Below are 19064 nucleotides of genomic sequence, written 5' to 3'. Positions count from 1 at the left end.
AATAACCAACCAATTAATAGATTAATTGATTTATTGATGTTTAATTTTAACGTCCTTGACATCATCAGTAATTGGTAATTTAGTGTATTTGTTTCTATAGTGACGATGCACAAGGTAATCTGGCAGCCACGACACCAAAAGCGAAGCCAAATAGGTGATGGCAACCAAAGCCTCTCTCCAATAGATACCAAATATCTCGCCACCGGCAAATCTACAACGCATTGCGTCGAAATCCTCATCCAACAAGATACCCATTTGACCGAGGAAAAAGGCATGGTAGATGATACCGTGACTAAAAGTATGTGTAAAGATCTTGAATCGTTCAAGCTTGCTAGTGAAATGTGGAATGATGATGGACAACTTGTTGATGGCCGATCCACCGTCAGTGGTAAGACTACTCTTGCTGCTGTCCCTCGTATAGTTGGCAGACTTTTCACGCTTGTGAATCTTTCCAGAGTTTAAGTGTTGATGGAATCGATGGTTATAAAGTAAATAATAGTATGGAATCACCAAAAGTATGGCATGGTGTACATAGAATACATAAATCTCCCACCACCACAAGAACCACGTTTCATTTGGTGGTGATACAAATCCAACCAATCTAAAGAATAATAATATTAATTAATATTTATAGTCTTTCAACTATAGTTTTGAGTTTGAATTTTAGAATTGTATTGTATACATACGGCATCCACATTGAATAAAAATAAGAATAAAAGTATCTTGGGTCTCTTCCAGAGAATAACATTACATACATTAGAACAGCCGATAAAACATGACAAGGTTGCCACTACAATCATAATTAAGTAATTTAATTTAAATTGTCAGTCAACAATCGATCAATTGATTCTTTTTGTTTGAGAACCATGGTAATGAACCATCAATGTTTTTAGATAATGGGGGTGGGAGTAGGGTGGTGGGTAAAACAATGAGTCAACCAACCAATTGATTTCCCCATTACTCGAAAAACATTTATTGTCAATATACATATATTACTTTCTATGTCTACTTACCAACCAATGAGGAACGCCTTTGGCGACGCGAATGTATATATTTGTTAATAAACAAGCAGCCAAGATTGAAAAGAGTATCCATTCACCCAAGGTGAGGGAATAGGATCTGACTTGTTTCTTCTTTTTAGTTGTTAGGTTGTATTCTTTTGGACGTGTTAGATAAGATACAGCGGTCCATGATAAACCATGTAGACCCAACACTTTAAAATCATGCCATGCATCCATTTTGAAACATGTTTCAAATACATCTCCCATTTTCTACTTTTCTCTCTCTCTCTCTTTACTTTAATATATTATTATTACTCTTATAGTTTAACTATTTTTTTAAATATTACAATGATGATGATGATAGTGACTTGATTATGATTATTCTTATTTTTATTATTATTACAATTACGAATCACTTTTTAATTGGTTGTTTAAAAGTGTTTGATGTTTAGATAGAGTGTGATGATGTGTTAAAAAAAATTAAAAAAAATTGTTGGGGAAGTCGTTTTTTTCATAACCCCCAACACCGTATTGGGATTGAACGGGGCACTAGACTCGGAAAAAGATTGATTTTTTTTATTCGATTCTCGAATCTAAAAAGATAAAATAAAGATATTTAAATCGATCTCTCTTTTATTATTATTCTATCTATTTATTTATTTTTTTTTAGTAGCAGCAGGTTTCTTTTTGGCAGCAGCTTTGGCAGGTTGTTTTGAACTACTTTTGGAAGGTTTAATTAATTTATCCACTACATCTTGTTGAGCTTGTTCTTCTGATTGTTGATCTTCCTCTTCTTCAATCTTGGCAGTTGACTCTTCTTGTGCACCGGCTTCTTCAAAGTCCATTGTAGAGGCGTGGTCAGAGACACTGTTACCTCTGGTTGCAGACATTGAAACATCATAAACTGCATGTGAACCAGCTCTCCATTTTCTGGTAAATGAGGATTTGACAGCTGGTGGGATAGACTTTAATTCCTCAGATTCTTCAACCTTTACACCCCAAGTTGTCAATTCGATCACGTCGTCACGATCTTCTTCAGTGAGGCCATACTCGTCCATAAAATCAATAACCGATTCAACACCATCAGCCTTGTCTCTAATCATTGGTTGTACCATGTAATGTTTAAACATGGGAGTATAGTAAAGTCTAGTTTCACTCTTATTGGCAAGTGATTGAGCCGATGATGATCTCATATGTAATTGAAGTTCAGATACAAATCTTTTTTGTTTACCATAATTTGATTGTTTTCCAAGATATCTAAAAAATTTAAAAAAATATATATATTAATATATAAATGTAACAAAAAAATACTATTTAGGTTATTCTTACTGAGGAAAAGTTGGATAAAAATTTGTACTACTTCCATGAATTAAATGACATGGAATAATAGTAGACATGATAGCATAGGTTGGTAATAATTCAAAACTTTGATGAGAATAAATTTCCTTGCTAACAACATCAGATTCACTAATAGATTCTGCAGCCTTTGAGAATAATTCCATTTCGTTTGTATATCCCTTTCTATCGGTAGTTTGATTTCTAGGTACATTTGTCAAATAATTTTCTTGAACCATCAATGGAATTAAATTATAATCACTAAAATATAATTCCATTCTTTCATTTAATGTTTTGTTTGCACTTGATAATAAAACACTACTAGCTTCAAATGGACTTGTTTCAAAATCTTTTACTGCCATTTCAATCCTAAAAAATAAATAAAAAAGAAAGTGTAAATAAATAAATTTTCTTTTTTTTTTTTTCTTTTTTCTTTTTTTCTTTTTTACTTTTTATCAATATTTAAAGGATTAATTTTTTCATTATTTCCTCTATTCAACATTTGCATTAAATGAATAGTTTGACGAATATCATTTTTGGTTGAGAGAAATAATTTCTCGGCCATGTATTGATTTAATTGCATTCCTTCATTTTTGGCAATTTGCAATAGTCTGTCTGATACTTGTTTGGGAGTTGGACGATTAAATCTCATTTCTAGACAATATGATTTCAAAGATTTGATCTTTGTACTATAATAATCATTACATATACAAATAAATGGTACCTTGCTCGTTTTAATCATACCAATGATTTCCTTTATACCGCCTCTATCATTATTACCTGATGATCCATCAACTTCATCCATAATAATTGCTTTTTTCTTTGTTTTTACTTGTTTCTAAAAAAAAAAAAAATTAAAATAAATAAATAAATAAATAATTGATTTGATTTGTTTTGATTTTTTTAAATTTCATACATTAACAGAAAAGAATTGAGTAATTGAAGTATTATCAGATACACCACCTAATAAATGATCAATATCATTTTTACTTCTAGTATCTGAAGCATTCATTTCAATGACATCGTAACCCATTTCCTTGAGTATCATACTAGCACAAGTTGTCTTTCCAATACCTGGTGGACCAGCAATCAATACAGCATTGAGCTTGTATTTTCTAAGAGGTTTGTCAAAATCCATTAGAAACTCTTTGAGATGAGAAATCATACCAGGATTACCAATGATATCGGAACTAGTGGTTGGCTTGTATTTATCGACCCACATCATATCATTTCCTTTTTTAATGTTTTTAAATGATGCTGGAAGTTTGATCAAATCCATATCACTTTGAACAGAATCACTCATTGCATTGACAAATCTTTGATTACTTGCTGGTGCAAATCCCATTTGTTTACTTGATACTTGTGCTTGTCTAAATTCACCATTACTATTATTATTGATATTATTATTATTAATATTATTACTATTAGTTGGTTTTGATTTGGATATAGACAATGAAATTGTTTTCTTTGCTATTGGAGCAGCTGTTGGCATTGGTCGTTTAATATCTCTATCACTTTCAGATTCAGAGTCTTTAATGATTGGTGGAGTTGAACTATAACTATTATTACCACTATTACTAGTACTAGTAGTAGTACTAGTTGATGTTGTTGTTCTATCTCTATCACTATCACTATTTTCAATTTCATCCAAATCCATTTCATCATCTTGTTGTTGTTGGGGAGACATGTCTCTATCACTACCTTGATCAAATGAATTATTGATCATGGCCAAAAATTCATCTTCTGTAAGGACAACAATACTCTTTTCCCTTAATCTATCGTCAATTATTTCTTTTTTCTTTTCACCACCACCTTCTCCAACGACCACATGAGTAATCTTTTTAATGACATTGTCAGAGAATTGACCTCCATACAATTGGACAAATCCTTTGATTTCAGTTCTTTCAAAGCAGTCCAATACACCAGTGACGGTAAAGTACTTTTTGGCTAGACATTTTGGAGCACCACGTGGTTCAGGCTTGGAACCCTTGTTGGGTGGTGGTGCACACTTGCCTCCCTTCATGAGGAATTGTCTTTGCTTCTCCTTGGCTATTCTCTTTTCCTCTTCTGTCTTTTCAGGTGCCGGTTCCTTTGCACCTGCCTTTCTCTTGGGAGTGGGTTTGTTTGGTTTGGCAGGTGATGGAGGTTCTACAACCTTGGCAGGTGATGGTGCTGCTACCTTGATTGGTGTATTATTGTGAACAATAGTCTTTGTAATATTGTTTTTAGTTGTTGTTGTTGAAGTGGAAGTAGAAGAGGGAGTTGATGGTTTGGCAGGTGTTTTTCTAACCAATATAGATGGTTTCGATGGTGTTGATGGTTTTGTATCGTGATGTTGTTCATGTTTGACTTGATCCTCGTGTATCAATGAACCAATCAATTTATCTTTACTGAGTGCACGTGTTTCTCGCATGTCTTGTGTTTCCTCTTCAGTTAAATCTTCATTATCACCGTCATTCTTTGGTTCCTTTTTGACAGAGTTTAGTTGTTTTGAAACATCATAGTTTTTGTTTGGTTTTGGTGACATTGGAGTAGTTGTAGTACTACTACTACTAATACTATTATCTCTCTTTTGAGATGATTTTATAGTTGAATAGATATCATCTTCATCGTCATCATCAAATATACTATCAGGTGCATAGATACCAGATGTGAGTTTTTTAAGAGAAGATGGAGGTGGTGGTGTCTTTTTCTCCTGTTGTTGTTGTTGTTGCTGAAGTTTGGTTGGAGTAATATGTCTTGTTACACGATCAGCTTCTTCATCTGTCGAATCAATATCATCAAGATCTTCTTGTTGTTTCTTTTTCTCGATACTAACTCTTTTCTTTTGCTTTTCTCTTTCCTCTTTTTCCAATCTCTCCTTTTCAGCAAGTTGTTTGGCCTTTTCCAATTTAATCTTGTTTTCTCTTTCCAATTGTTCCTTTTTAGCTCTTTCCTCCTTTTCCAATTGTTCCTTTTTAATTCTTTCTTTTTCCAACAATTGTTCTTTTTCCTTTTTAGCTCTTTCTTCCTTTTCCTTTTGATCATCATCATTAAACAACATGGAAGATTGTTCTTTTTCCTTTTTAGCCTTTTCTTCTTCCATCTTCATCTTTTTCTGAATCATAAAACTTTCCTTTGACCGTTTCTCCAATTCCATTTCAGTTTCCTTTTCCTTTTCCTTTTGCTTTTGTTGTTGTTGTTGTTGATCAAAATTATCTGCAACACCTGCATCATCAGACATTTCAATATCCTCTTCAGTATCATCATCATCATGACTCGGTATGTATTCATCCAACATATTAACCTTTTCCTTTTTAAAAGAAGGTATAATTTGAGGAGTTGGTTCTTTCTTTTCAGGTGTTGCAGGTGGTGCAACTTTTGAAGATGAAGATGATGATTGTTTAGATGGAGAAAAGAATGCATCTATCGCACTCTTTGCAGGTGATTGATGTTGTTGTTGTTTAGAAGGTGATTGGTGACGTTTAGTAGTAGTATCTTTGGTATCTTTTGAATGAGAATGTTTATCACTCTTTTCCTTTTCCGACTTGACTGACAAGGATGATGTAAGTGATTCCATTTTAATTGGGGTGGATGGTTGCTCACCGTTTCCACCGCCATTATTGTTGTTGAAATTAAGTTTGTTTGTTGATGATTTGGTTGGTGTTGAAGATGGAGATTTGCTAGTAGTACTTTGCTTTTTCTTCTTTTTTGGTGAAGGTTCAACAGCAGGAGCAGGAGCAGCTACAGTCTTTGTCTTTTTCAATCTATGATGAGTTGTTCTATTCTCCTTGTCTGAATCTTCTTGGAAAATATCATCGTCATCAAAGATATCATCTTTAATCTTACTTGATTGTTTGGAGGATGAAGATGAGGAGGATGATGACTTTTTACTTTCACCATTACCTGATCCTGAACCCTTCTTTTCTTGTTTTTTCTTGTCACTACGATTGTCTGGCTCATCATCATCGTGACTATCATGATCCATATCCTTTCTCTTTTTTAGAATTGATGTCTTTGATGATGATGATGAAGATGATTTACTACTTGAATCTACACTATTTCTCTTATCCTTTGATTTTGTCGATGATGTTGATGTTGTCGATGATGATGATGACGAAGGTTCAACCTTTTTGACAGAAGGAGATTTGGTTGGAGTAGAGGTAGCAGTAGCTGTAGTAGAGTCACTTGTTTGCGAGTCACCATTATTATTACTACCAGCCTTATTCTTTTGAATTCTCTCCATAAAAGCATGCATTGACTACATCATTATTATTATTATATTATTATTATATTATTATTATGATTGTAAATATATATTAATATCATGTGACATATATATCATCCAATTCATTCAATACTTCTTATAAATATATATACATACGATAGTGCCTTGGGCATGATCTTTCATACTAGTCTTTTTCTTTACCATTCTTTATTTCTTTCTCTCTCTCTATAGATCTAATGAATTAGATGAGGGTTGTGAATGACTATATATATATATAATGTGTAATCTACTTGAAGTATCAACTATCAAAAGTAGTATGTATGTATGTTACTGTGTTCTAGTAGTAGATTCTAGATACAAAGAGAGTAGTTTGCTGATTCAAACCTAGGTACCTATCTTTCTCTCTCTTTTTTTTAATACTAGTATTGAATGTTTCTGTCTTTGTGTTTCTTTTCGAAAAGGTGAAAGGAACATCAGCGCGCCAAAATTCGAAAACAGGTCATACACTACATACAAAATTCTTGTAAGTATTTATTAAACATACATATATAAACACTCAAAGATATTAAAAGAATGACATATATTAATAATAATAATAATAATAATAACAAATGAATATTTTTTGTAAAATGTGTACAGAGGTTTTTATTATTTTTTTTTTAAATTTTGTTGTAAGTTGTTTGATAAGATTTATATCACTGCTAGTTTACTTGTGAGCAACTGGATGAGTATCTTGGAAGTGTTGATAGTCTAATTTGTCCTTTGCAAATTGAGCTTCCAATTGCTTTCCTTCTTCCTCCAAACGTTGGTTCTTGGTGATATGACCAAACTTTTCCTTGACGACACCCTTTACCTTCATGATGGTAGATGGCTTGTGTGGCTCGGCTAAATTGTGACCGTTGTTGGCATTGTAGTAGGGGTCGTTGGCAGTGTGGGTGGTACCGGTGGTGCCGCGGGTAGAGTCTCCGTTCAATGGCTTGTTGTTGTTGTTGTTGAGGGACTTGTTGCTACCGAATCCATTGTCATGGGTGGTGGTACCACCATTCAATGGCTTGGCACTCGACAAAATGGGGGTATTGGTGCTCTTCAAGTTTCCAGCCTGCGATGAAATTAAATTGTTCAAGTTGCCACCGGTCGAGATTGGTGCCTTTGTAGTTGGTGGGATTGGTGGTGGGATGGGAATACCAGCTGCATCCTTTTGACCTGCAAAGAATTTCTCTTTCATAATTGGTGCTCCAAGTACTGTTCCAGTTCCAGTTGCTTCAAAAAAATGGAAAACAAAAAAAATAATAATTAACTAATTAATATTCAATGTTTCCAGAAATAAGGTAAAGGTTGGATGGGTGTAGGATAAGGGGTACAACATACAATTAATAACATTATGTTCAGTAGCTACTTGAGTACCAGTTACATAGGTAGTAACATTGGGAGAGTTTGGAGCATAGGTGTAGGTTAAATCACCTTCCTTTCTTGCTTGATAATGGCTAGTCATTTTTTTTGTTTAAAATTTTAAAGAGTTGTTGGTTTATATGTTTAGATTATTATTAATATCTTTTTCTATTTGAAATTTTAAAAAGTAAAAGTAAAACTAATTAGTTGTTTGATTTCAAAGTCTTTAATCGTGTTGAATGGACCATTATAGATCCCTTTTTTTAAAAAATATTAAATAATATTATTATTATTTATTTATTATTATTTTTGATTTTTCGAAAAACTATTTTGTTTTTTTAACCAAAACAGGAAAAATTCAATTTTAGATAAAGGATCAATTGGGGAATTCAATTGAAAAATGACTCCTCCCCTTTTCCATCGATTAAATATTATTTAATTATTAATATTTTATTAATGTTTTGATTGGAAAACATGAAAGAGATCTAATCTTTGAATCATATAATTCATGTAAATTTTGATAATTACAAAGAAAAAGAAATCTTTTTTTTAACAGAGAATCTTCAAAATGAATGAATACATATAAAACTAGAGTTAAGAGGATTTTTAACAAAATTATTTATTAAATGCATGTTGAAGAGGATTTGTTTGTTTGTTGTTGGGTTTTTTTTTTTGTTCCATTCAAAAAAAAAAAAAAAAAAAAAAAGGTTATAGTTAAAAAAAAGGTTGTAGTATAATTATTATTATTATGTATTGTTGTCTTTTTTAAATTATTATTAATATCAATATATAGATTGTTTCTTTTCGTATTTTCTATTGTTTTTGTTGGTTGGTTGTTGGATATAGTTTGTTGGTTTTAAAATAATTTAATTAAAATTTACAATTGGTTGTGGTTGGAGTGGTGGAGTCGATTCTTGAGAGAGTTGATGTTGTTGTGGTGGTGGAGGTGGAGTATTGACTGGAGAGTGTGATTGATTGCCGTTTGCCAAGTGTTGTCCGTTTTCCATCTTTACCATGACTGGTGGTGAAGGAGTTCCCTGTGGTATCGACTGTTGTTGTTGTTGTTGTTGTTGTGGCATGGGAGCTGGCAAACTGTGTTGGACTTGTTGGTTATTCTCCAATTTAACAGGTGATGAAGTTGGCATTTGCATTTGAGTATTATATTGTGGTGGAGGATAGGTTGCGTTGTTGTTGTTGTTGTTATTGGTTTGTGGTGAAGTTTGTAGAATGTTTTGTTGTTGTAGTTGTTGTTGATGATGAATTTGTTGTTGTTGTTGTTGAATCTGTTGTTGAGGTAATTGTTGTTGTTGTTGAACTTGTTGAACTTGTTGAACTTGTTGAACTTGTTGAACTTGTTGTTGAGGTAATTGTTGTTGTTGTTGGATTTGTTGAGGTATTTGTTGTTGCAATTGTAATTGTTGAACTTGTTGTTGTTGTTGTTGAACTTGTTGCTGTTGTTGAGCAGCTACAGCAGCGGCAGCAGCTTGTTGTTGTTGTTGAGCAGCTACAGCTTGTTGACCTCCAGCAGCTGGGACTGAGGACATCTTGAAATCACACTCTACACGAGTATCACGGTAGCTGATGATAAAGGTGACCTTTTGGTACTCGTGGATGACGGGGTCCGAGCCGTCCTTTTTGTCGATTCTCTTCTTGACCCAATCCTTGCCGGCCGAGAGGGTGGGGAAACCCGAACGAGCGTTGAATGTAAAGTAGAGGTGTTGGACATTGACTTTCTCGCCATTGATCGATGTGACACGGTCCTTGGTATATGAACGCCACGATCTAAACAATTGAAAGTGATCTCTAAAGAGCTCGACGGGCAAACATCCCAACGCTACACCTTTTACAGTCTTGCCATAGCCATTCTCCAAACGATCAAGTAGAATAGTATGAGCAACCTCCAAGAACTCTTGTAGTCTAATTTGTTTATATAACGATGTAAAGTAGGATTTGTCAATCATTTGTTCTTCCATTCTTTACTTCTTTTTTTTTGTATCTTTATAATATTTTTGGTATTATATTATATTATTACTATTATTATATTATTAAAGTTATTTTCTTATTATTATTATTACTATTATAGTTATAGTTATTGTATATTATCTGTTATAGTTTTCAACAAAAAAGAAAGAAGTAATAATGAAATAATAGACCAAGACGAAAGATAGATTAGATAGTGATAAAATTTTTAAAGTGAAAATGAGAGGGGAGGTCGGCAATGAACATCAAAGAGTGAGGTGTGTGGGTGGGTTGAGATTAAAAAAGGGAAGAAGAAGTCAGTTGTTAGTTAGATTAATCTTTATATTAGTATCATAGTTATCATCTTTATCATTATCACTGTCATCATCATCATCAACCAAACAAACAATCAAAAGAAGAATAATATAGATATATATATATATATATGTATATACACCATAGTGATATACTCGCATATAGATAGTTATATTAATTTTCAAAAAGTAATATGTGTACAAATAAAAGATATATATATTTATATTTATATATATATATATTATCTGTTATGAACTCTCATCATATCTTGTATTTATGTATCTATCTGTATAGTGTAAATTATCTAGATATGAGATATTTTTTCTAATAAATCAAATATCTGTATATTTCGCACAACTCTCTCCCCTTTGCCTCGTCTTGATACAGATAGATAGATTTAGTTATAATCTATATCAGTTGGTTGTTTGTGTGTTGTGTTAACTCTGTTATGCATTGATAGAGAGACTGTCTCTCGATCAAAATTGGGTTGATGATGTTCCAGTTTTAGATAAGATAGATGGGTGGGGGCAACTACCTACCTAATTGTGAATTTATATTATAAATATATAAAAAAATAACTAATAATTTTTTTGAATTAAACTTATTTTTGAGTCAAAAGGCGACTCGTTTGTTTGAAACTATTTTTTTTTAATTTTTGTTTTTTTTTTCGTTTCGTGGGGATCTACAACGGTGCATGAACTTCAGAAATAAAAGGTCAGGTGCTCCAAGAGATCTCTATTAAATTTAAATTCATTTATGATAACTTGTTATTGTGCGAGGATCTATTCGACTGTGTATACACTACCCTCCTGCTGGATATATTATTATGTATACCAACCGACACACATTTTATTTAATAAGTTCACTAGCAAGTGGAGAGAGTGCACAGTTGATAACCGAAAGTTAACTTCTCAAAAGGGATAGATAGATAATTTGTGGCGCAAAGATATTATTAAAAATAACAAACAAACAAACAAACAAGATCAATCTAAAGTAATAATGAAATGATAATTGATACCTAAATTAAATTAAATTGATATAAATAAATATTGAGTGAATTTCTGTTTCTTGTGTCTATAGTTTTTTCTTTTGAGTCAGTTTCATTTCAAATTTGATAGAGAGATAATAATAATAATAAGACAAAAGAAGAATGTCACATAGAGATAGAGATAGAGGAGACAGAGGTGACAGAGATAGAGATAGAGGAGATAGAAGTGACAGAGGAGACAGAAGTGAAAGAAGCGAAAGAAGAGAAAGAAGAGTCGAACATGTATCGACAGTTCCAAACAGTTTAAAGAATCTTAGAGCATGTCTATCATGTGGACTTGTAAAGACTATTAACCAATTTGAAGATAAAGGATGCGAAAATTGTGATAGAAGTTCAAGAACTTATCGTAGAGATGATGCACTAGCTTCAACTACTGCAAACTTTGAAGGGTACGAAACATTGATATAAACTCAAGAGATAGATATTACGATTATTAACAGATACTCCTTTTGTTGGTTCGAATATATATATAGATTAATTTCAATGATGAAACCAAATGAAAGTTGGGTAGCTAGAAAACAACATATTGAAGGAAAGGTACCAGGTTGTTATGCACTTTCAATCAAGGGTACTGGTGCTTAAACCATCAAATAATAATAATAATAATAATAATAGATAGAATAGAACGAAACGAAAAAAAGAACAACAACAACAAACACAATGGATGTAACTAACAACGAATTAACTCTTGGACACAAATCGAATATTACTTTTGGGGGATTGTCAATTCAATCCAATGAATGATTTATAATGGTGATTGGATCATTTGGGAATATTCTCCAACAACAAAATAATAATAATAATAACAACAGCAATCGCCAATATTCATTCAAAACTATATAAATAATTGTAAATTTTAAAACACAAAACAAACAACAAACAAACCATGTCTGGAATTCATTGCAATTTGGAATTGTGGAAAATTGGTCATTAAACCAATCATTTTATTTGGGGAGCTATAGCTATCGTATAGTTATTCATTTAATTGTTTTGTTGATGTTGATGTGAAAAATGGTAACCAATTATTATTATTATTATTATTATTAATGTTATTATTGACAGAAAGGGGTATGAGTAGTTTCACCTATTAAGATGATGGATGGGAGGGATGTGATAATTTAAATACAAAAAAAAAAAGGAGGATTAATATTAATTTAAAGTTGTTGAATATTATTGATTATTGGATTATTGAATGATTAGCTTTTAATAGCCTTATAAAATGCATTATAACTACTATCCAAATCAAATAATAATTGTCTTGTTTGATCTTCATCCAATTCTTCGCTAGCCTTCATTTTGTTTAACGTTGTCATCCAAAACATAATTTTCTCTTTTCCTTCAAAGTTTGGAAGCCATGTGTTTCGATTAAGACTCTCCAACAAGTCACTCAACAGTGGATGTATATTATCAACTGCAACAAACTTTAATCTAACAGAATCCATTGTTGTAATAAAGAATTGAACTGTTTCTGCAACATTTCTAGAATAATAATAAGTATTAGTTTAGTTAGAGTAAGTACTATTATTATTATTATTATTATTGAATTGTTTATACATACTTTGCCATTTTAGTATCATTTGAATCTGTATGTACATTATGTTCCAAAGTGGATGGATATCCCTTGTTTACTAATCTTTCGTCTAAATAAATAAATAATAAATGTTAATATAAATGTATAATTACTGTGTATATGTTGTATATTTGTATAGTTTTTTGGGATACATTACAAGCAGCTTTACAATCGAGATTATAATCTCTCATAAATGTATTAATATTTGGTACATTATCTTTGAGAAGTGTTTGTGAAGTTTTAAATTGAGCAATGAGTTTGGAACAAGCAGTTGTATAGTCTTTTGGTAAGACGCTATCTCGTATATATGCCTTTTCGAGGTGTTCTGTCACCTTTACAATCGAATACAACTCTGCTAGATTATCATACATCTCTCTATCTTTGTTATTGTTACATAGTTTAACCTCTTTCATCATCATCATATTGTTGTTGTTGCTATTTGGAGGTGACATTGATAATGGTACCATATTTCCATTTCCATTATGATATCCATTACCATTGTTGTTATTATTACCATTATTACTAAGATTAAAAAGTGTCAGTTTAAATCATTCATTCTTCCATTCATCTCCTAATATGTCCTAAATCTACATACATTGGCCTTATATTTGATTGTTGCTTTATTTGTTGTGACTGTGTATAACTTGGTGGCAAATTTGGGTTATAATACTACACATAGATACAAAAGAAAGAAATAGATATTAGTCAAACTGTCCCTGTCTCCTCTCTCTCTCTCTCTCTCTCTTTAGTATTTCTCATAACTTTCTAGAAATGGTAGTAGTAGAGGAGGTAGAGGAAGAAGAAGAAGAAGAATATACATACTGGTGGAGGAGGTTCATTAAACTCTAAAGGAGGATAGGATGGTTGGTTTTGGTACATGCTATGCTATGCTATGCTATGTTGTGATATTCTCTTTTGTAGTTGTTGTTTAGTTTCTCTCTTTCTCTTTGGGTTGTGTTGTAGTAATATCGAGTATCTATAGACCACTTATTATTCTCTCTCTTTTATGTATACACTACTTTTATCTCTATGTTTATAAAAACTAATAAATAAATATTTTAATTAACTTGTTGGTTTGTTGACTTGCTTCAGTTTCTAGTTTTTCAAGACACACAAAGCTCAGTTTTCTCAATCCGTGGGTCACAGTACAACTTTCCCGATATTATTTATTTATATTTAGGGGATAGTAGTAGGGAACCAAAGATAGAGTCTAACATGTTGTACACTTTTAGTAAAGGATAAATAATAATATATAATAATTAGGATGGATATTAACTTAATTAGTTTCGTAAATAATAATAAAATTAAATTGTTGGAGGAGGTCAATCCATTTATTAATAATATTAATTATGCCTAAAGAACTTTAAACTAAGCCAATTCAAATAGACAGTGATAATAGTGACTGGAATAACAGCAGGTATTAATAGACAATAATACCAATCGTATTTGATAAAGTCTAGTATTCGATTACCAGTGTCGGGTATAAACTTTGAAATGACCAATGCATAGGTAGATAGTACAAAAAAGAGACAGGTCACTATAATAATGATCCATCCATAGAATACAGTTTGGTCGTGATTGGCATTATGAAATCTTTGTAATGGTTTGTACTTTTTACGTGCTGGTGGTGTACATGCGTCTGTTGTCGTTGTCGTCGAAGAGGATGATGAATTATCTACATTATTATTTACTATATTACTATTACTATTGATAATAGGTGTTGCTGATGTTAGGATTACAGATGATGGTGGTTGTGGTTGTGATGGAGGCGTAGACTGTGTTCCTAAACTGATTATATTAAAAAAACTATTGTTTCGGTTCATTATAATACCCGATTGTTGTTGTGATTGTTGTGATGGTGGATAATGATATATTTGTTGAGATTGTTGTTGTTGTTGAGGTTGTTGTTGAGGTATTTGTTGTTGAGGTTGTATTTGTTGTTGTTGAACAGATGATGAATTTGAAGATGATCTTCTATGATGTGTTTTCAATCCCACAAGTGTAGGTGACACTTGTTGTGGAGTGTCATTGATATTCATTCTATCTGTCTATCTATATGTATGTATCTATCTATGTATATCTATGTATCAAACTATAGTTTACATGTGATTATGAATCTGATTTAATTATTTATATTATCTTTAACCAAATTCGAATGATTTCAAGTCATGTGAGTCAGAAGAGGAGAGGTGTCTATCCAAAAATTAAAAAAAGTTAACATTATATAGTTTAATTTAATTTAACAAAAAGAGATAAGAGTGAAATAATATGTATAATAATAGTAATAATAATGAAGATCAAACATTGAGAATCATGTCATTTAACATTCGATATGATTCACATAAAGATGGTATTAACAATTGGGTAAATAGAAGGAATTTGGTGGTTGACACTATCAAACAAACTAAACGTATGTAAAGTACGACTTTTGGAATACCAAGAGTGATTAGTATTAATATTAATCGATATTATAGCAACGATAATAGGGTTCCAAGAATGTTTAAAAAATCAAATTGAAGAGATTATCAATGACTTGGGAGGTGATTATAGTTTTGTAGGAGTTGGAAGAGATGATGGTTTGTCAAAAGGTGAATATTCACCGATTGCATACAATAATAAATTGGTACGATATGATCATGGTAGTCATTTTTGGATATCACAAGATTGTTATGTTGCAGGTTCAAAGTCTTGGGATACAATGTGTCCTAGAATTGCTACTTGGGGTAAATTCAAATACCACAATAACAGCAAAAAGTCATTCTATACTCTTAATACTCATTTGGATCACATGTCATCTCTGGCAAGAAGTGAAGGAACTCTATTGATTAAATCATTTGTCTCTCATCTTGATCCTTCCATTCCATGTATTATTACTGGAGGTTTGTACAATTATTACATAATTAATTAATTTATATATTTTTATTAATACTATATATTGTTTGTTTAATGATTAGATTTTAATGAAGAAGTTGGATCAAAACCATATAGAAATATAATTGACAAGATGGATGATATGGTTGGACATAAATACATGAATATGTTGAAAATACCAATTGCTCCAACTTATAGTTTAAAGACATTCAAAGATTGTTCTAAAGCTGCTAATAATAGGGATGGTCCTTTTCGTATGTACAAAATACACAAATCCATATGAGATATAAATATTAACTTTTTGTTTGTTATTTCTAATATTAGATACATTTACAGGATTTACAGATGAATATAAAGTTACAATTGATTATATATTTGTAAATGCCTCTGTTAAATCAGTTGATAAGTTTCAAGTACTCACAGGTCATTTGAAAATTGAAACCGATGGTTTAAAACCATCTGATCATCTTCCCATCTATGCTGATCTAATCATTTAATTAATTAATTAATTGTTTCCAATATTAATAATAATAATAAATAATAATAATAATCGCAAGATAAGATAAAAAATCAAAATTACACAACATTAGTGATCTTCAAGAAAATTGAAACAAATCTAATTATAATTATAATACATGTCACACAACAACAAGAATAATGATGATCAAGATGACAATACAATAAAGATTGTAAAAAGAAGAAAAAACAACAACAACAACAACAACAACAAACAAAATAGTACAAATAGTAGTAGACTTGCAAAAAAACAAACAAAAATGATATCATCAACATCGATAACTGCTGATCGGTCAAATAGTAACAAGAGAAATATTAAAGATGATGATGATGATGACAATCTTGAAGAAAAAGGTAATTAATAATAGTCGTAGATATGATTGTATATATATATATTTTAGAGGGTTATTAACAAACTTATTATTACTATTTTTTAGATGAATATTCATTACCATGGTCAATTATTTGCAAGATACTTGAACAACTTTGGATTGAATCATCAGTGTGTACATGTTACTATAGTCACCAATTATTTGAAAGTACAATGAGGAATGATCAAGTGGGTTGTTTTGATCTCCTTCAAATGTGGCCACTCTATCAATCAGTGTTGGATGTACACAAAGAGTCAAGGATGAAATGTCCAATGCACAGGTACCACTATTTAAATAGTGATAAATGTCAATCAATATCAATCTCTATTGGTACTCCATTTACATCGACCATCAATGACAAGAACAAATGGAGATACCAACTTTTAAGTATATCTAAAAGAGTACACCAGTTATTATCATCATCATCATCGAAACACTTTGACAATGTCAGTTTAATACTTGGTCAAGAAGATATGTGGAATCATATCGACAGCCAATATTGTCCAATCAAGACACCCAAAAAACTTGAATTGACTGCATTCAATCCAAGCTTGGATTTTCCAAATAGACGAATCCCTTTGTTTAGTTGTGTTGAAAAGCTATCGTTTCACGGCACCACAGGTGCACAACGCGATGTCAATACTCTATATAGTCTATTTCAAGGTATTACATCGATGACTATAAACAACTATGGGTTTAAATCATCGTTTATACTGAAATTCAAGAACCTCACGTCCATCAACATACAACGTATTTCTCCACATAGTAATCGACAAGAGTTTTTAGATGCACTCGTGACAACTGGGCAACGTCTGGTTAAGCTTTTACTTCCTGTTGATTGGATTCGCAGTTCAGTTACTCTCAACACCAACCTCGCAAGCACCATTCAATCGAGTAACATTTATCCACCAACCCAAATGCCAAACTTGCGTACATTCCATCTCCCACCCGATTATAATCAACAACTATCATTGTCGTTTAATCACCCAACAGTCACTAAACTAGTAGTAGACAGCGTTGGTATACCCATCATAAAAAATCAACTTGCAAGTCTTGGAGTAAACATTGAAATATTAAAATTGACTTCAACTGAATACTCGCATATAATGATGTTTTCAAAAGAGTGTCAACGTTTAAATGTAAAGAAATTAATCATTGGAACTACATCGGAAATATATGACGTTATTTTAAATCATTTTAAAAGAGGTGGATATCAATATCGTGGAGCATCATTTCAAGGATCTACATCGGCCAGAAAACTATGTTTTATTAAAATGTTAGATGGACCAAATGAAGAAGAAGAAGAAGAAGAAATTGAAATTAAAACATTGACAGTTGCCGACGACGATTCAAATAGTATATCACCCAACTCTTCCTCCTCCTCCAACTCAACACTTCCATTCTACTTGATCGAAAAGATTGCTAGATACTCTTGGAATAGTTATTTGTGTAGTTGCGAGTTTGAAGGGTGTGATATTCTACCGGCCCGTCCAAACCTGACACAGATTGAAGAGCCTGCTCGATTATTCCTCGAGGCAAAATCAAAATGTCCGACACACAAAGATAGTGTCCCAAGCTTGGAAACTTATTCAAGTGGATATCTACTCTATAGAATCAATCAACGTCGATTTGGAATACCAATGTCATGCAAGAGACTATTTACATTTGTTTCAAAACATTTGATCAAACGAGTTGCGTATCACGACATTTTGACTGGTATAGCAACCTATCACCAACACTTTTCAAATCCATATTGTTTGGTTGGAAAATCAATTGAAAAGCTCACCATTGAAATCCCCAACAACAATGATGCCATCAATGTCCAAAGATTCAACCATCTCAACAGGGAAAGATTGATTGATAATACACGCCAACGTTGGCGATTCATCGATATCGATCATTACTCTAAATTACAAAGTTTACTGTTACTACCTTCAAGTAACATGTACACCTTTGGTACTTTGAATTATGCAGATGAGTTGTTTCAATCTATTGTTGGTCGTTTACATCAGTCTCTAACATCATTAGATATATCAGAGTGGAGGTTAGATGTACAAGGTTCAAAAGCAATAGAAATGTTAAAGAACATACCTCTACGTAAATTATATTATCTAGATATTGAAAATCAATTTCTATTCCCAAGCGATGGTAATAATGACGGAGACGATGGTGGTGGAGAACCAAAAGGATGGCCATTATCACAATCATTAGAATCAGTATCAATCAACTCGTTAAGTGTCATTCCAAAATTGGGAAACCTCCCAAAACTAAGACACCTTAGAATCATTTTAAATTATCCGAGTAGTTATCTACAACCTCCTCTGTCGGATGAACAATTCAAATTAACTCTTCCCTCAAAAATTACCAAACTGTCATTTACAGATCCCAACATTGCTAAAATCAGTAAACATAATACACAAGTAACTGAATTGGTTGTACTCCAAAGATAGCAATTTCCAATTCATCGGAACCTTTTACACTG

General features: G+C 32.0%; 9 protein-coding genes across 9 annotated transcripts; 4 read left to right on the top strand and 5 right to left on the bottom strand.

Annotated features, from left to right (window-relative positions):
* Nucleotides 1-30: 30 nt before the first annotated feature.
* On the bottom strand, nucleotides 31-1268 carry DFA_01782 (uncharacterized protein; the record flags this gene model as incomplete). Its single annotated transcript, XM_004359690.1, has 3 exons — nucleotides 31-601; nucleotides 687-790; nucleotides 1014-1268. 3 exons carry the CDS (start codon nucleotides 1266-1268, stop codon nucleotides 31-33), a joined length of 930 nt encoding a protein of 309 aa, XP_004359747.1.
* A 389-nt stretch (nucleotides 1269-1657) lies between these two features.
* rfc1 (replication factor C subunit) lies at nucleotides 1658-6747 on the bottom strand (the record flags this gene model as incomplete). Its single annotated transcript, XM_004359689.1, has 5 exons — nucleotides 1658-2258; nucleotides 2331-2705; nucleotides 2786-3174; nucleotides 3253-6576; nucleotides 6700-6747. The coding sequence occupies 5 exons, from the start codon at nucleotides 6745-6747 to the stop codon at nucleotides 1658-1660; spliced, it is 4737 nt and encodes a 1578-aa protein (XP_004359746.1).
* A 73-nt stretch (nucleotides 6748-6820) lies between these two features.
* On the top strand, nucleotides 6821-7158 carry DFA_01780 (uncharacterized protein; the record flags this gene model as incomplete). Its single annotated transcript, XM_004359688.1, has 3 exons — nucleotides 6821-6857; nucleotides 6967-7066; nucleotides 7116-7158. The coding sequence occupies 3 exons, from the start codon at nucleotides 6821-6823 to the stop codon at nucleotides 7156-7158; spliced, it is 180 nt and encodes a 59-aa protein (XP_004359745.1).
* Nucleotides 7159-7249: 91 nt separating this feature from the next.
* DFA_01779 (uncharacterized protein) lies at nucleotides 7250-8035 on the bottom strand (the record flags this gene model as incomplete). Its single annotated transcript, XM_004359687.1, has 2 exons — nucleotides 7250-7803; nucleotides 7912-8035. The coding sequence occupies 2 exons, from the start codon at nucleotides 8033-8035 to the stop codon at nucleotides 7250-7252; spliced, it is 678 nt and encodes a 225-aa protein (XP_004359744.1).
* Nucleotides 8036-8135: 100 nt separating this feature from the next.
* On the bottom strand, nucleotides 8136-9905 carry DFA_01778 (uncharacterized protein; the record flags this gene model as incomplete). Its single annotated transcript, XM_004359686.1, has 3 exons — nucleotides 8136-8189; nucleotides 8814-9510; nucleotides 9721-9905. 3 exons carry the CDS (start codon nucleotides 9903-9905, stop codon nucleotides 8136-8138), a joined length of 936 nt encoding a protein of 311 aa, XP_004359743.1.
* A 1451-nt stretch (nucleotides 9906-11356) lies between these two features.
* On the top strand, nucleotides 11357-11836 carry spt4 (transcription initiation factor Spt4; the record flags this gene model as incomplete). The annotated part of the gene is made up of 2 exons (XM_004359685.1): nucleotides 11357-11643; nucleotides 11728-11836. The coding sequence occupies 2 exons, from the start codon at nucleotides 11357-11359 to the stop codon at nucleotides 11834-11836; spliced, it is 396 nt and encodes a 131-aa protein (XP_004359742.1).
* Nucleotides 11837-12450: 614 nt separating this feature from the next.
* On the bottom strand, nucleotides 12451-14863 carry vps28 (vacuolar protein sorting 28 family protein; the record flags this gene model as incomplete). The annotated part of the gene is made up of 6 exons (XM_004359684.1): nucleotides 12451-12733; nucleotides 12813-12894; nucleotides 12982-13346; nucleotides 13420-13493; nucleotides 13839-13866; nucleotides 14262-14863. The coding sequence occupies 6 exons, from the start codon at nucleotides 14861-14863 to the stop codon at nucleotides 12451-12453; spliced, it is 1434 nt and encodes a 477-aa protein (XP_004359741.1).
* Nucleotides 14864-15092: 229 nt separating this feature from the next.
* On the top strand, nucleotides 15093-16192 carry DFA_01775 (uncharacterized protein; the record flags this gene model as incomplete). The annotated part of the gene is made up of 4 exons (XM_004359683.1): nucleotides 15093-15234; nucleotides 15299-15703; nucleotides 15779-15949; nucleotides 16020-16192. The coding sequence occupies 4 exons, from the start codon at nucleotides 15093-15095 to the stop codon at nucleotides 16190-16192; spliced, it is 891 nt and encodes a 296-aa protein (XP_004359740.1).
* A 138-nt stretch (nucleotides 16193-16330) lies between these two features.
* DFA_01774 (uncharacterized protein) lies at nucleotides 16331-19032 on the top strand (the record flags this gene model as incomplete). Its single annotated transcript, XM_004359682.1, has 2 exons — nucleotides 16331-16565; nucleotides 16649-19032. 2 exons carry the CDS (start codon nucleotides 16331-16333, stop codon nucleotides 19030-19032), a joined length of 2619 nt encoding a protein of 872 aa, XP_004359739.1.
* Nucleotides 19033-19064: the final 32 nt, after the last annotated feature.

Source organism: Cavenderia fasciculata (assembly GCF_000203815.1).
Source record: "Cavenderia fasciculata unplaced genomic scaffold Scf_Dfasci-F-a-25c12.r2-5, whole genome shotgun sequence".
NCBI classification, from domain to species: Eukaryota; Evosea; class Eumycetozoa; order Acytosteliales; family Cavenderiaceae; genus Cavenderia; species Cavenderia fasciculata.
This window is presented reverse-complemented; position numbering and strand designations above follow the sequence as displayed.